The sequence below is a fragment of the Arvicola amphibius genome, chromosome 11 (genome assembly GCF_903992535.2).
Source record: "Arvicola amphibius chromosome 11, mArvAmp1.2, whole genome shotgun sequence".
In the NCBI taxonomy this organism is placed as follows: Eukaryota; Metazoa; Chordata; class Mammalia; order Rodentia; family Cricetidae; genus Arvicola; species Arvicola amphibius.
The window spans coordinates 104,437,523-104,451,401 of NC_052057.2; the positions used below are offsets into that span (position 1 = coordinate 104,437,523).

A 13,879-nucleotide genomic window follows, 5' to 3' on the forward strand; every position below is an offset into this window, starting at 1 on the left:
TCAACCTGAAGGTCAGAAAAGCAGAACAGCCAGCCACAGACTCTTACCTCTACCTCAGTCTGAAATGGCGATCCTGTCTCATGAATCCTCAGAATGAGACTGTGTCTGAAGCTGTCTCCTCCCATCTTATATTTCTCTCTAGGGTTGGGACTAAAAGCGTGCAACGTACTGCCCAGTTTCTATGGTTAACTAGTGTGACTACTGGATTAAAGGTGTGTGTCACCACTGCTTGGTCTAAAAGGCTAATCAGTGTGGCTGTTTTACTCTCTGAACTTCAGGCAAGCTTCATTTATTAAAATACAAATGAAATATCACTACAGGTCTCTACTATGGAATTTTTAGAAATTGTCTGTGCCATTAAAACTTAATGAACCAAATATTAAAGAGTGTTTAATTCGGCGTATGGGTGCACCAAATGACACAGATAACTCAGATTTAAAGATAGTAATCCAAAGTGGTTGAGAGCATGGGCTTTGGAATGCAGCTGAGTCTGACTGTCCCTCCAGCAGTGTAACTTGGGCAGCTAGTTGAGTCTCCACGTTCTTATCTGTGTAGGATGGATGAACTCAGTTTCCCCTTGTGCAGTGCTAATCTGCAGTAATTTAGAGGAGCATTATTTGAGCTCATAGTTTGGTGGATTTCAGTTCCTGGCTGTCTTTGGCCATTTTGCCTTTGGACCTGTGGAAAGGACAGCACCCATGGCATGGATCGTATGATGGGGCTGAGGAGTGAAGGAGAGAAAGGAAGAGATTGGGTTCCCCCTTTAAGAACACACCCTTGTGATCTACTAGCCTCCACTAATGATTCCACCACCCTCCAGTAATGCCACTCTGGGAACAACTTTTAAGACAAGGCTCTCTAAGGATCATTGCACTTGCCCTTATGAGGAGCACAGCGAGGCACCAGCAGAGATTTAAAGCAGGACAGTACATAGCCCACCTTGCGTAATCAGGCTTGGGGGTCTGAACAAAGAGCAGCTCTGTGTCTCTCCCACTTACCATGTGATTCACTCTTACGTAGATGTCCTCAGGGGATGGTTCTTAGGAGATTCATGTTCTTTTAGAAGATAACGTTTTGTTTTCAATTTTAGGAAGCTCTACAAAGAATCATCTCAACTCTGGCAAGTAAGAACGATGAGATTCAGAACTTTATTGATACACTAAATCACACACTGAAAGGAGTTCAGGTATGAATATTTCTATCAAAAATTGTATAGATGAGTGATTGCTAGTAAAATCTGAAGTGTAAACAGCCTGCATTGAAGTGTAAACAGCCTGCATTGACTTAGGAGTATAACATAAAGCCGCAGGGAATTGGGTCTTCAAAGGATGGAAGAGTAAAATCACTTCCTGTGACATCCCTGCATTCTGTGCCGGGAAAGCAGGTGCTGAGGGGCAAGGACAGCTGACATGATTGCAAGCGGGTAGTAAAGCCTTCTTGTTTGCTGTTTGAAGGTTTTCTTTACTAATTCCAATTAAGAGCAAATGGTGTCTCTTCAAAGCATTTCTTTTACATCCATGACGAGGGGTGCCGATGACAGGGCTCAGTTGAAGAAGTAGGCAAAAGCAGGACATAGGCGCTCTGGTAGAGTACAGGGATAGTTAAGGTAATGTTTCAGGTTGGGGCAAGTAATCAGTTATTACGACCTGAAGTCACATATTAAAGTTTATTATTTTTCTATTAGACCAGTAGTTCTCAAACTGTGGGTCATGACCCTTATGGGGGTTGAATGACCCTTACACAAGGGTCACAAATCAGATAGCCTGCATATCAGATATTTATATTATGATTCATAACGGTAGCAAAATTAAAGTTACAAAGTAGCAATGAAATAATTGCATGGTGTGTGTGTGGGGGGGTGTCACTGCAACATGAGAAACTGTATTAAAAAATTACAGCATTAGGAAGGTTGAGAACCACTGCTGTAGAGTAAGGAAGTTTATGGTAGGAATTTATTCTGCCCTTTGCTTATGTCTTTTAGGTTTTAAATGTTGTATAGCTCTTTAGTAAAATCTTTCTTTTGTCTTTTTAAAACAGGAAAATTCTTCTAATGTACTTTCAGAATTAGATGAAGAATTTGATAGTTTGTACTCTATATTAGATGATGTGAAAGAAAGTATGATCAGCAGCATCAAGCAGGAGCAAGCACGTAAATCACAGGAGTTGCAGGTGAGGATGTGCAGCTACTTAGACATGGTGTTCTCCTTAATGGTGGGGGTTCTTAGGCACAAATAAGAGGCTGAGCCTAACCATGTCTTTGTCTTGCCAGAGTGGATTTTAAGTTGGTGTGGATCATAAATATCTTTAATATTATTTAAAACTGTGGTTAAAATTAACAGAATTTACTGGCAATCGTTTTAAGGTATAGCTTTTTGATTCATACTGTTGTTTAACCGAACTCAGGATCTTTTCTGTCTTTTTTTAAAAATATTTATTTATTTATTGTGTATACAATATTCTGTCTGTGTGTATGCCTGCAGGCCAGAACAGGGCACCAGACCCCGTTACAGATGGTTGTGAGCCACCATGTGGTTACTGGGAATTGAACTCAGGACCTTTGGAAGAGCAGGCAATGCTCTTAACCTTTGAGCCATCCCTCCAGCCCCCTCTTTTCTGTCTTATTACAAAGCTGACATTCTTCACCCCTAAAATAACAATCCCTCACTTCTGCTCTGTCAGCTTCTGGCATTTGTGCCATTTGTTCCATTATTTTTATTACTTAGAGGTCTCATGAAAATGGAACTGTGCACCATTTGTCCTTTTGTGACAGTGCAACTTTAGCATGATGTTCCCAAGGTGTGTCTGTGTCCATAACCTACCCTGTGCCAAGATTTCCTTATGGCTGAAGAACATTTCTTTAGGTACTGCGTCACCTGTTCTGTGGACCCTGAGCTGTTTATACCTTTGGCTTGTAGGTAGGACTGCAGTGAGTGTGGACAGGCAGAGGCATCTTGAAGACACTTTTTTTTCATTCTTTGGTCGTGTACCCAGAAGTCAGTGTGCTGATGATGTGGCAGCCACCCTGCCCTTTAGTTTTGTGAGGTGCATGTACTCTGTTCTCACTGCCTGCACTATTGATAATCCCACCAGCTGTGCAGTGGTGCCACTTGCTCCATTTTTATTAAAAGCTTTTCCTGGTTTTTTGTTTTGTTTTGTTGGCAGACATCATAAAAGGGTATGAATCAATTTTTTATTTGTTTGCTTGCTTGCTGTTTTGAGACAGAGTCTAACTATGTAGATCTGGCTGTCCTGGAACTCACTTGTAGACCAGACTGGCCTCAAACTCAGAGATTCATCTACTTTTGCCTTCTGAGTACTGGTATTAAAGGCAAACATACACTGCTATGCCTGGCTATGAAACATTATGGTTTTGATTTCCATTTCCCTAGTGATTAGAGAGAGACAACAGTTTTTTATGCTTGTTAATGTCTATATATTTTTCTCAAAGAAATTTTTGTTCATTTTTCCTGTTTCTAAGTAATTTATTTTTGTAAAGAGTCAAGATTTCTTTATGCATTCTTTCAGCATTTTTATTTTAATTTTATTTTCAGCATGACTTTCCTGGGTTTTGAACCCAGCCAGGGCTGTGTATGTGCAGGCATATGCTCCACTTAGCTGCATACTAGCCCTGGAGCTCTGGATGTTAACCTATGGTGGGTTTGATTTGGAAATATTTTCTCATATTCTGTATTTTTGCCTTTTCACTCTAGGTTCTTTTCATTGTTCTATAACTATAATTATAAATTACAATTTAAAAGAGTTTTTAATACTTGAGTCATGCATAAGTGGACTCGAACTGTGCTAATTTAAATAGTTTAATATTACCAAGAAATTGAATCTTCACTACAAAGGTTGCTTTCTGCAGGTAGATTATTCTGGTATTCTGGTTTATATTATAAACAGTTTTCCAACTACTCTAAGAAACATTGAGTTCATTTCAATCTCAGGTATTTATAATTGCTTTATCCTTTTTTTAAAATTATGTACTCAATATTTTTATCTGCTTGTAATTAAGCTTAAATTTTAAAAATATTTGTCTTTGAGAGAAGGGTGGTGTATGAGTGTTGGTCAAATGACAACTTTTTCAAGTCAATTTTTACCTTCTACTGTGGGACAAACTTGTATCATCAGACTTGGACCGCAAATGCTTCTATTCACTGAGTCATCTTGCCAGTCCTAGTTAGGCCGTTTAGATACATTATAGAAAAAGCGGTGGATTTGTCATGTATATAACTGATGGTAATAATCTTTTTTCAGTCACTCTATGACATATGTATATTTATTCAATTATTGCCATTAGAATCTCTTTAAGTTTATTATAACATGTATTTGAGTTGGCAGTAGGAAAGTTCATCTTCATGATTTGTGCCTTGTGCTCCCCCAGGGTCAGCTCAGTCAGTGTAACAATGCCCTGGAAAACTCCGAAGAGCTGCTGGAATTTGCTACCAGGTCACTGGATATAAAAGAGCCTGAAGAATTCTCAAAGGTAAATAAAACAAAACAAAAATAACAGACAAAAATCCCTATCTTATTATACCGAAGGAGGGTCTAAAGAAGTGTTTTGTCATGTCTGATACTGAAAAGGTCGTGGGGCTTTTCCTAAGTAAAATACAAGATGTTCACTTATTTTAAAGCATGTATTTTTTTAAAGTATGTATCTTTGGGATCAGGAATTGATTATTTTAGTTACCTTTTTCAACGTTAAATTTAAATGGTTTTTTTTTTTTTTCAGTCATATCCCTATTGGCAATTTTTTTTAAGGTCCTTCAGTACTTGAGCCGAGTCCTGTTTTTCTCCAGGCCTCCTTCAGATGCTTAGTTACTGAAGATGGTGTGGGTGAACTCTGGAGGCGGGCAGTGGATGAGCGGCAGCTGTTGTGAAGCTGGGAAAGCAGCTGACTCACACTATGTTCAAATCCCTCGTTAAAGTCTTTAAGTTGGGCTAACATAATAGTAAACGACAACAATAAAATAGCCTTAGCCACAACCCACAAATGATGCTTTTTATCTTCTTTATATTCAAGTTCTATTATTTAAATTTCTGTGTTCCTGGTCCTAGCATGAGATCTGGATTTGAAGGGCCTCCATTTATCAGCATTATATGTCTGAAAGTAGCACAAATATGATAGGATTTTAGAACATACTTTACCTTATTTTTTGAATATTAGAAGTTTAGTTCATAGTTAATACATGCAAAAGGTTCCGATGAGATCCGGATTATTAGGTAAATAGCCAGGACTCCACCAACTCTGGTTTCTCCTGTCACTGGTACTTGGCTTGCAGAATAGTGCTTGAATTCTTTTTCAAAAGATTAATATTCCTATTTTCACCCTGAATTCAAACCTTGAACTCTTCCAAAGAAAAGAACTGAGCAGAACAATTTCTAAGTCTGTGTATAGTTATCCACTGCCTTCCAGCCACCTGTCAGGTCAAGAGGGGAGAATAGTTTCTTCCCCGTGAGCACCTACAGTGGAGTAACAGCAGCCAGGTACCAAAAAGGGGGGCACTGTCTTCTGCATTTGATCACAGACGAAAAGAGAAAATGGGTCTTATTTCTTTTCTCTCACTCAGGATACCACTCAGGGTGTGTCTGTCTCTTGAGCCTTGAGAAGAGCAGACAGACACCTGGATCAGTGCTCTGCAGGCAGACGGTGGGAGGGTTCTCAATTTAGGCTGGTCAGCAATGCTGAAGACAAAGGAGGACCTTTAACAAAGTATGCTTTATCTTTGAAGACAGCTACAAATAAATTAAATGTTTACTAAACACATCATAAAGTAGAACTGTACCGTTTATAATTTGTGAGTGTTGGTGTCTTAGAGAAGTGTGCTCTGCTGTACAGGTCATAAAGATGTGAGTAGGACTGTATTAACTTAGTTTCAGGCTACTTACTTTTAAGGGAGTGTGTGTGTGCACTTGTTTATTTATAGTGTATCAGTGTTTTGCTTGCATGTATATATGTGTGCCCTGTATATGTATTATACCCTCAGAGGCTAGAAGAGGGCATCAGATCTCTGTACTGGAGTTACAGGGGGCTGTAAAATACCCTGTAGGTGCTGGGGTCCAAACCTATGTCCTCTGCAAAAGCAACAAGTGCAAGTTCTTTTTACCACTGAACCATCTCTTCCAGCCCTGATCATATGTTTTGAAAAATAGTGCATTTATGAAGTTAAATATATTTCCAGAGGACTTTTTAAAAAAGAAACAAAGGAAAGACAAGTTTCCCTATGTAGACCTGGCTGGCCTGGGATTTTATATGTAGACTGGGATGGCCTAATAAAGCTCACAGAGATTCATGGCAAGGCTAGTATTTTTGCCTAACGGAAAAAGAACATTTTGTGATCTCTTTTTTTCTATTTTCCTTTGTATAAAAAGAAAAAAATGATATTAGAAAGAAATGCACGTTTCTTGTCTTTGACAGAGATAGTAGGTCCCTGAGATTCAAACATTAGGAGCCTTTTCACATCCTGGAGTTTGATTCTGTGGCCTATGATGTCACACGCCACAAATGAACGTTTCTAATTACACCGCAAAAGGTATGGCTTACCTTTTGGATTTACATAAGAAAAACAAGCTCCCGGATCATGAACATATGAAGAAGAAAAAATAAAGATGGATCTGAAGGCCGAGCAACCATGGTGGAAAGTACAAATGAGAAAGACTTCCAAGATCTGTGGAAAGAGGAGCAGCGAAGGAGAAGGAGAGTGTGGACAGCCTGCGCAGTGAGCTGTGCCCTCCGCTGGACACAGGGACCGTGGGAGCAAATGTGCTCTTCATCAGGAGGAAAGAAATGAAGAGAGAAGGTGAGACAAGGACGTCCATGTGCCCACAGTCTGTGCTCAGGGAGAAGCCGAAGGATTAAAAGTTATTTGAACTGGCAAGAGAAAAAGGAGTGAGCTGAAGAGGCTGGGCGTGTGTGAAGGTCACGTCAGCACTGGAGCGGAGAACCACCCTTTGCTTTCTTCCTAGTGTTTCCTGGGGAAAAGTGTCACTTCTCCCCACTACAGACAACGCTGGTGTCACCAGCAAAGGCACTGCTGTTAAAGTGGATTTAATGTGGGCCTTGTGCCCTCGGAAGCAAGAATATTTGGGGAAGTAGTATCCCTGGTTACTTACAGTTCTGAAAATGAAGCATGTATAAATGTAATCTTAGTGATAACCACAGACCAGTCAGGAAGTCATCCACCATTACTGTGATGTTTCTGAATACTGCCACACTGCTGACATTGATCCCAGACAGCAAAAGAACTGTTCTGTAAATTCTTAGGAAGACAGCCTAGTCTTGCTGTTATTTACTTGTTTACTTGTTTTGAGACAGGGTTTATGTGTATCCCAAGCCTACCTTGAACTTACTATATAGCTGAAGATGACCTTGAACTCCTGATCCTCCTGGGTCCACCCTGAATGCTGGGATTGCATGTGTTTACACCACCGTGCTCATTACATTGCTGGAGACTTAGGGCAGCTTGCATGCGAGGCACATACTTTACCAACTGAACAACGTTCACAGCCCCCAGGTTTTTAAAGTGTAGAAACAAGTATTCAAAATTCTTGAAAAAACTCACAGAACATACTAGTTACTGTATCTTTTCGTTGTAAAGAACAAGGTTAAGCAAATATTCATTTTTGTTTTTTTATACTTAATTGGTAATTATGAATGGGAAACAATATTCTTCCAACCAAATTCAAAACCATCAGGAAATAAAACAGGAAAAGCAAGAAAGAGACCCAAGTAATACTGGAGAGTATTGTTATATCAGTAGGCTAACTTCCTACGTCCAGAATTAACTCACCTATCCAGATCTGCTCAGCAGAGGCTTCCTCATATCACGGGAGTGGGAAGGGCTGTCTCAGTAACACTGACACAACAGGAAGAACACAACACATACTCTCTGTGGACAAGCAAACATCCACGAAAAGTAAGCAGTACAATTGAGCGCCTTTAGACTCTTCATCTGGTGTCAGTGTGGAGTGAAGGAAGGAAGAAGTGAAGGGTAATGACAGTGGCACTTCCTCCGTACGTAAAGAAGTGTCACGTGCAGAGGAGGGGCCCTGTTCTTTCCTGTAACACCTTATGAAATTCATTTTTAATTCCAGCTGCCATGACAGTACTTTTCAAAACCAATATAATAGTTGACTAATGCTCTCCTTACAAAAGGAACTGTGTCAAACTAGGCTCATAACCTAAGGAGATTGGAGAGCCACAATATTGGATTGACTGATCTATGTAGACCTTGTTTTAAAAACATTAACTCAAATTCCTTAGTAGAGAAATAAAGTAGACAAGGGCACAGAGTTGATTACTGATAATGCTGGAGCTGTAGCCTCTTGTGATCTATATCAAACCTCAGGCTTCGATGGTACTCAGACTGGGTATAAAAATGTCCTGTAGCAAGTAGAAACAATGTTAGGCGTGAAAGAAAGAAGAAACAGAAGCAGCACTTTATACAGCTAATTCCACTGGACTGCACTCAGTTACTAAGTATTACTGTATACCAGTCTGTATGCTAGCAAAACTGCCATCTTTGTCAGCTGTAATTGTTAACTATGTTTGTTAGCATGGAAGAAAATCTTTTGTTGGATACATTGTATTTTAGTCATATATAAATAGTCAAGGACTTCGTATGATTTCATTGTTGTTCTCTGATTGTGTAATACCAGGTAATGACTGTGAGCCCTTCTAAACTTGTATTTCCGTTTTCTAAAAACAAAAGCAGAAGATATATGCACTAGGTGTAAGTAGCTAGCTTCTGTGACCTTTCCTGAAGGAGAGACCCAGTTGAGATGTTTCTCTCATCTCCCCTTGTCTGAACCTCTGCTGTTACAGCTCATTCTTGGAGCAAAGGCTAGAATTATGGTCTAGTTTTAGATGCTAGCAGGGACACTTTCATAAACATAAAAACTGTCGAGATCTGTAGAAATGTATGTCTATGAAAGAAATTGTTTTGGTTGAAGAATACAAGACTTAATAAAAGTGAAGGTGTATTTGATAATCTGCTAAAATAATTATAGTTCCATGAAATTAGTAGAAATGTTATTTTTTTCTGCTTTTATGGTGATTGATATGGGGGGTCTTGATTCTACTGTGGTCCTAACATCACCTTATTAAGCTTACATGAACTATATAGATTTCCTGTCATTTATGTTTTGATAAATTATGGACTAATCTGTTGCAGGGTTTATATGCTAACTTTTCTTGCATGTCTTTGCCATTGAACTTGCATGAAAAGCACTAACTACCTTCTTTCTCTTCTCCCTGATTGGCTCCAAGGCTGCCAGACAGATCAAGGATAGGTATGGTATAAAACCTACATTTTTTATTTAAGTGTTAATATTGAAGTCAGAAATGAAATTCAGAAACCATTTTTCTTGTAATTCTGTTGATGAAAATAACACTATGTAATTGTTAAGTTCAAAGTAAAGAAAATGTACTCTGTGTATCAGAGAATAACCAGTAAACTCTTTAAGGTCACATTTTAAGTTGTGAAAATTATATATTTCTAAGAGAATTTCATTTCTGGTGTAATACTATAGTTAGCTTTAGTTTTAGAATAGTTTTTAATTAGTTTAGTATTGAAGATTAATCTATTTTGAATAACTTAAAGTACATCTTGCTTGGTTGTAGTTTTTTTGCTGCTGTTCTTAAATATAGGTGGATCTTGTTTTCAGAGAAGCCCAGTGCTACCAAGTGTCTGCAGGAGCTAAGGCTCTTCACTGCTGTCCTGGTTAACACCTTTGTCTTTCTCTGTCCTGTTCTGGAGCCACCTCCTTCTTCTAATGCCACCACTATCTTGCTTTTATACTGTAGGGAAAAACTCAGGAAAACTGTTAAGTACCTTGGCTTAGAGGGTGTCTCTCTTTGTAGAGTTTGGACTATAAAAGGGCATTTAGCACTTGTAGAACAATGTGTGAGTGTTGAAGGAGCTGAGGTAACATTTAGGGTGTCACTGGCCTTCCTGACAAGTCACCGAGCATTGTCTGTAGTTTGTAACTTAAGATTTTTATCTCATGATCGTGAGAGTCTCTAACAGGCATAACTCTTCAGTTTCTTCAAGTCTAGATCAGTTTATTCTTCATCAGATAATTCACAGAAACACTCAGTGTGGGTTGTGGGAGAATCGGTGTCCCTTTTTCATTTGGAGAAATTTTCTACTGTGTTTCTTTTGTGGCTATTTGACAATGGGGGAGAGGGGACAAGATTTACGTAGTGACAAAGCATTCTTATCACAAATACTAATGTCCATTTCTGTAGATTTTATATTATGAGGTGATTAATGATCTGGATATAGGAAGATCACTAGGGCTTTGCTTTCATCCTAAGAGATGACTCTCACTGTTTGCTAGGCTGCTCCTGAACTCCGGGTTCAAGCATGCCTGCTGCCTCAGGCCTCAAGTAGCTAGGATTGTATGTTCACACTCTGTGCTCAGTGAGAAGTACTATATGAGGAATGTTCGAGAGAGCGAAGTCCTTGATAAGGTAGATTTGTCTGCTGAGATTAGCCAGGAATAAGCCTCTCACACCCAGGCTTGATTATTATTTTGTACTAGCTATTATTCTGTTATACCCTACTGTGGTTCCTGATTTTTCTGGTTTAACCATCAATTCCTAACCAAGTTTTGGACTGTCCAAAGAATCTTGAGAAACTTTGTCAAATCTCTCCTTCCTTTCAGGGTTCTGTTTCTGTGCTTCCTCAGCCCCCATCTTTACTCCTGATGACCTCTGTTCAGGTTTGTTTGTCTGAATTTAATTTAAGTGCCAGCTTTTCTGTCTTCTCTCTTCATTGAACCCATCTTCACCTCTTTCTCAGTCAGCCCCTCGATGAGATGGCATCAGTATTTCAGGCGTCACAGGAATCTGAGTCCTTGTTTGTTCTGTTTTGTCTAAAGCCTCCACTCTTTTCTCTGGATACCCACAGAGCTTTGCACCTTGTCTGAAGAACATTCCTAGGTCTTGACCTATTTTTTAAAAAACTTGATTAAATGTGTTCATCTCTTTTGTAATTATTTTCTTGTGAAAGTAATAACACTAGGAGGAGTTTTAATTCAGCTTCTAAATAATCTAAGAAAGTCAAATAAATTAAAACATATCAAACAGCATGGTTTGAGATTGTCTTATCAATTTTAGATTTTTATTTTGGACTTTAAATATATTCAGTTTAAAATAAATACAGTTTGTTTGCTTTTTAAATATTGTACCTCTGAATTGATTCACATAAGGTGTTTTATTTTGTTTTGGTTTTTTTGAGAATGAGTTTCTCTGTGTAGCCTTGGCTGTCCTAGAACTTGCTCTGTAGACCAGGCTGGCCTTGAACTCAAAGAGACCCACCTACCTCTACCTCTTGAGTGGTGGGATTAAAGGTATATGCTACCACTGTCTACAGTTCATATAAGTATTTAAGTTTTCATTTTGACTATAATTTTTTGTTATTTTTTTCTATTGAAAGTGAAATTTCTAATGCATTTTGGGGGCATTCTCTTTTCTTTGTGTTCTTTGTTGATTATGTTAAGTTTTGTAGATATTATAGATTTCAGCATTTCTCATTAAGCAGTTGTTCATTGGGTTTAGAAGAAACCAGGGAAGTCCAAACCCATTTACTGATTGAGCATCTGTGAACTGTCTCATCTCAATGCTTGTGCTCTAGGATTTTTAAATGATACTCAGGGCTGTTCAGACCAGCTCGTGCAAGGCTGAGCCTTCGTGACTCACCAGTGAAATGGGAAGCAACAGCTTAGTGCTGTGCATGTGGAAGACACAGTGCATATTTGGTTTCTGATGCATTCAGGCAGTGTGCATTGCCTTCCTCATGAACTGATTGAAGTGTTGTACTTTTATTGATTAATTAATTGCTGCCTTTTCATTGTTATATCACAGTGATTACTTTGTTTTTAAATGAAGTAAAATAGTTGAACTTAGCAACAGCAAATCTGCCATGTTACATCCTGTCGATCTCTTGGTGGCAGATCCAGTTGATGGCCCTCTCAGTCCCTTGGTTCCTGCAGCACTCTGTGTAGCCTCTCTCAAGCTGTATACAAGGAAGAGAGCACTGGTGAACAGTACTTCTGTATCTTTCTCTTTTTTTCCTTCAAGGATAGTACAGGAATAACTGCAATATTTGTAAAAAATTTACAATGACATGAAAAATGCATTTTATGATTAAGTCACAAGTTAATTGAATAAGAGTTTCTTTTCTTTTTTTGTATGTGGAAAAAGAACCCACTTACTTGGATAACTGAGGAGAAGCAGGTACAAATGGACACAATTAAGTGGCTTTCATTTTTCACATCAGCCTATGAGTTTCTTTTAATTTTCAGTTTTAACTAAGAACTTTCTTTCTTCCATACTTTGATACAGTAAAATCTGATTTGGCTTGATTCTCATTTTGTATTTTACTGCACAGTTATCTAAGTGTCTATTGAACACGTCTTATTCGATGACATATAGATCCCCTGGACTGCTTCTCATAGTGTCTCTCCATATAGTTGATGCTATAGATGGGGATGGTATCTTGGTAGAATGGAGCTCTTCGCTAATGATCTCGGTTCTCTCCTTTGCCGCCCACGGTCTGTCATTAGCAGGTGCTGCAGTGTAACGTTAGGTCCTTCTGCCTCTGTCGGTGTCGTGGGCACGTGGTGGAGCAGTAGCTGGGAGGATGTTTGAAACAGGCTCGTTGTCTGGTGAAAATGCAGGAGGCTAGCATTAGAAAGCCAGTGAGACTGTATACAGAGGTCCTGATGGATGGGATCTTGTGAACAGTGTTTATATTAGATGTTGTTTATCGTGATAGCCATATGTCTGTGACATTTTATAAAACTTGCCGGAATTTCAGTTTTTGTTTCAATTTTCAAGACAAAGTAAATTTCTATTTGAGTGCCTTTGTTACAGTTTCTACAGTCACTAAGTGAAATAATTTTCATCTTGATTTTATAAATTATGTAAAATTTGTTACTCTGCATTCATTTATTTAAAAAAGTATGTCTGTGTTTACCATAGAGTCACAATGGCTTCAGCCTTTCGCCTTTCTTTGAAACCAAAAGTCAGTGACAACATGACACATTTAATGGTGGATTTCTCTCAGGAAAGACAGATGCTGCAAACTTTGAAGTTTTTGCCAGGTAAATACATTATTACATGGGAACTTTCAAATAAAACATATTACAAAATTTTTCTATAATGAAGTATTTTGTTAGTATTGTTTTAATTCTATTTTTGTAGTTTTAGTACTAAGTAGTATTTCCATCACCAAGTAAACTGTTAGTTGATGTGTAATATTATTAGGACAATCGTGACTGGGGATTTTTTTTGAGATTGGCTGTGTTGTTTTACTGTCTTGACTTTTCATTCTTGTCTCATACATCCTGACCACACTTCCCTCCTTCCACTCTTTATCCTCCCCCTCCCTCTCTCCCAGGTCAACTCCTCTGTTCCCATTAAAAAAAAAAAAAGACCTCCTGGGGCTCCCACTGAAAATGGTCTAACAAAATACAGTAAGTCTGCAACAAACACACACGACTGGACATTGTGAGCAGGAGGTAACTGATTCACAAAGCCCTTCCTCCTCTGGATTCATAGTCAGAAAAACCAGGCTAATAATCCTAGTGCTAAAGAAGCCAGTGAGAGTAGCATAGGGGGAGACCTGATGTTTATGGCAGAAATTATGAGCTGCAGAGAAATATGTAGAAGGAAAGGTGAAAGAAAGGAGTGTAGCTGAGAGGAAGAAGGAACACTGGTCAGTGGGTGGCTCCCGACAACACTGGCTTGTCTTACGGCTTTTAGGAGGGTGCTAAGTGATGACATTCAGCAGAAACCATGTTTGAATGTCCGTCTCTTCCTGGGTCGGTGATGAGCAGTAGGCTGTGCTTGTGATGGGGGCAGTAGCAGGAA

At 38.9% G+C, this 13,879-nt stretch overlaps 1 protein-coding gene across 2 annotated transcripts in view; it reads left to right on the plus strand.

Annotated features, from left to right (window-relative positions):
- Positions 1–13,879, plus strand: part of Fsd1l (fibronectin type III and SPRY domain containing 1 like) — a 65,626-nt gene that overhangs the window by 13,489 nt on the left and 38,258 nt on the right. The window contains exons 2-6 of one of the 2 annotated variants that reach the window (XM_038347514.1): positions 1,091–1,186; positions 2,038–2,169; positions 4,385–4,486; positions 9,269–9,291; positions 12,989–13,110. In XM_038347514.1, the coding sequence (XP_038203442.1) occupies positions 1,091–1,186; positions 2,038–2,169; positions 4,385–4,486; positions 9,269–9,291; positions 12,989–13,110 (475 nt within the window). Of the gene's footprint in view, positions 1–1,090; positions 1,187–2,037; positions 2,170–4,384; positions 4,487–9,268; positions 9,292–12,988; positions 13,111–13,879 lie in introns of those variants that run through there. The other variant, XM_038347515.2, reaches the window with a different exon arrangement.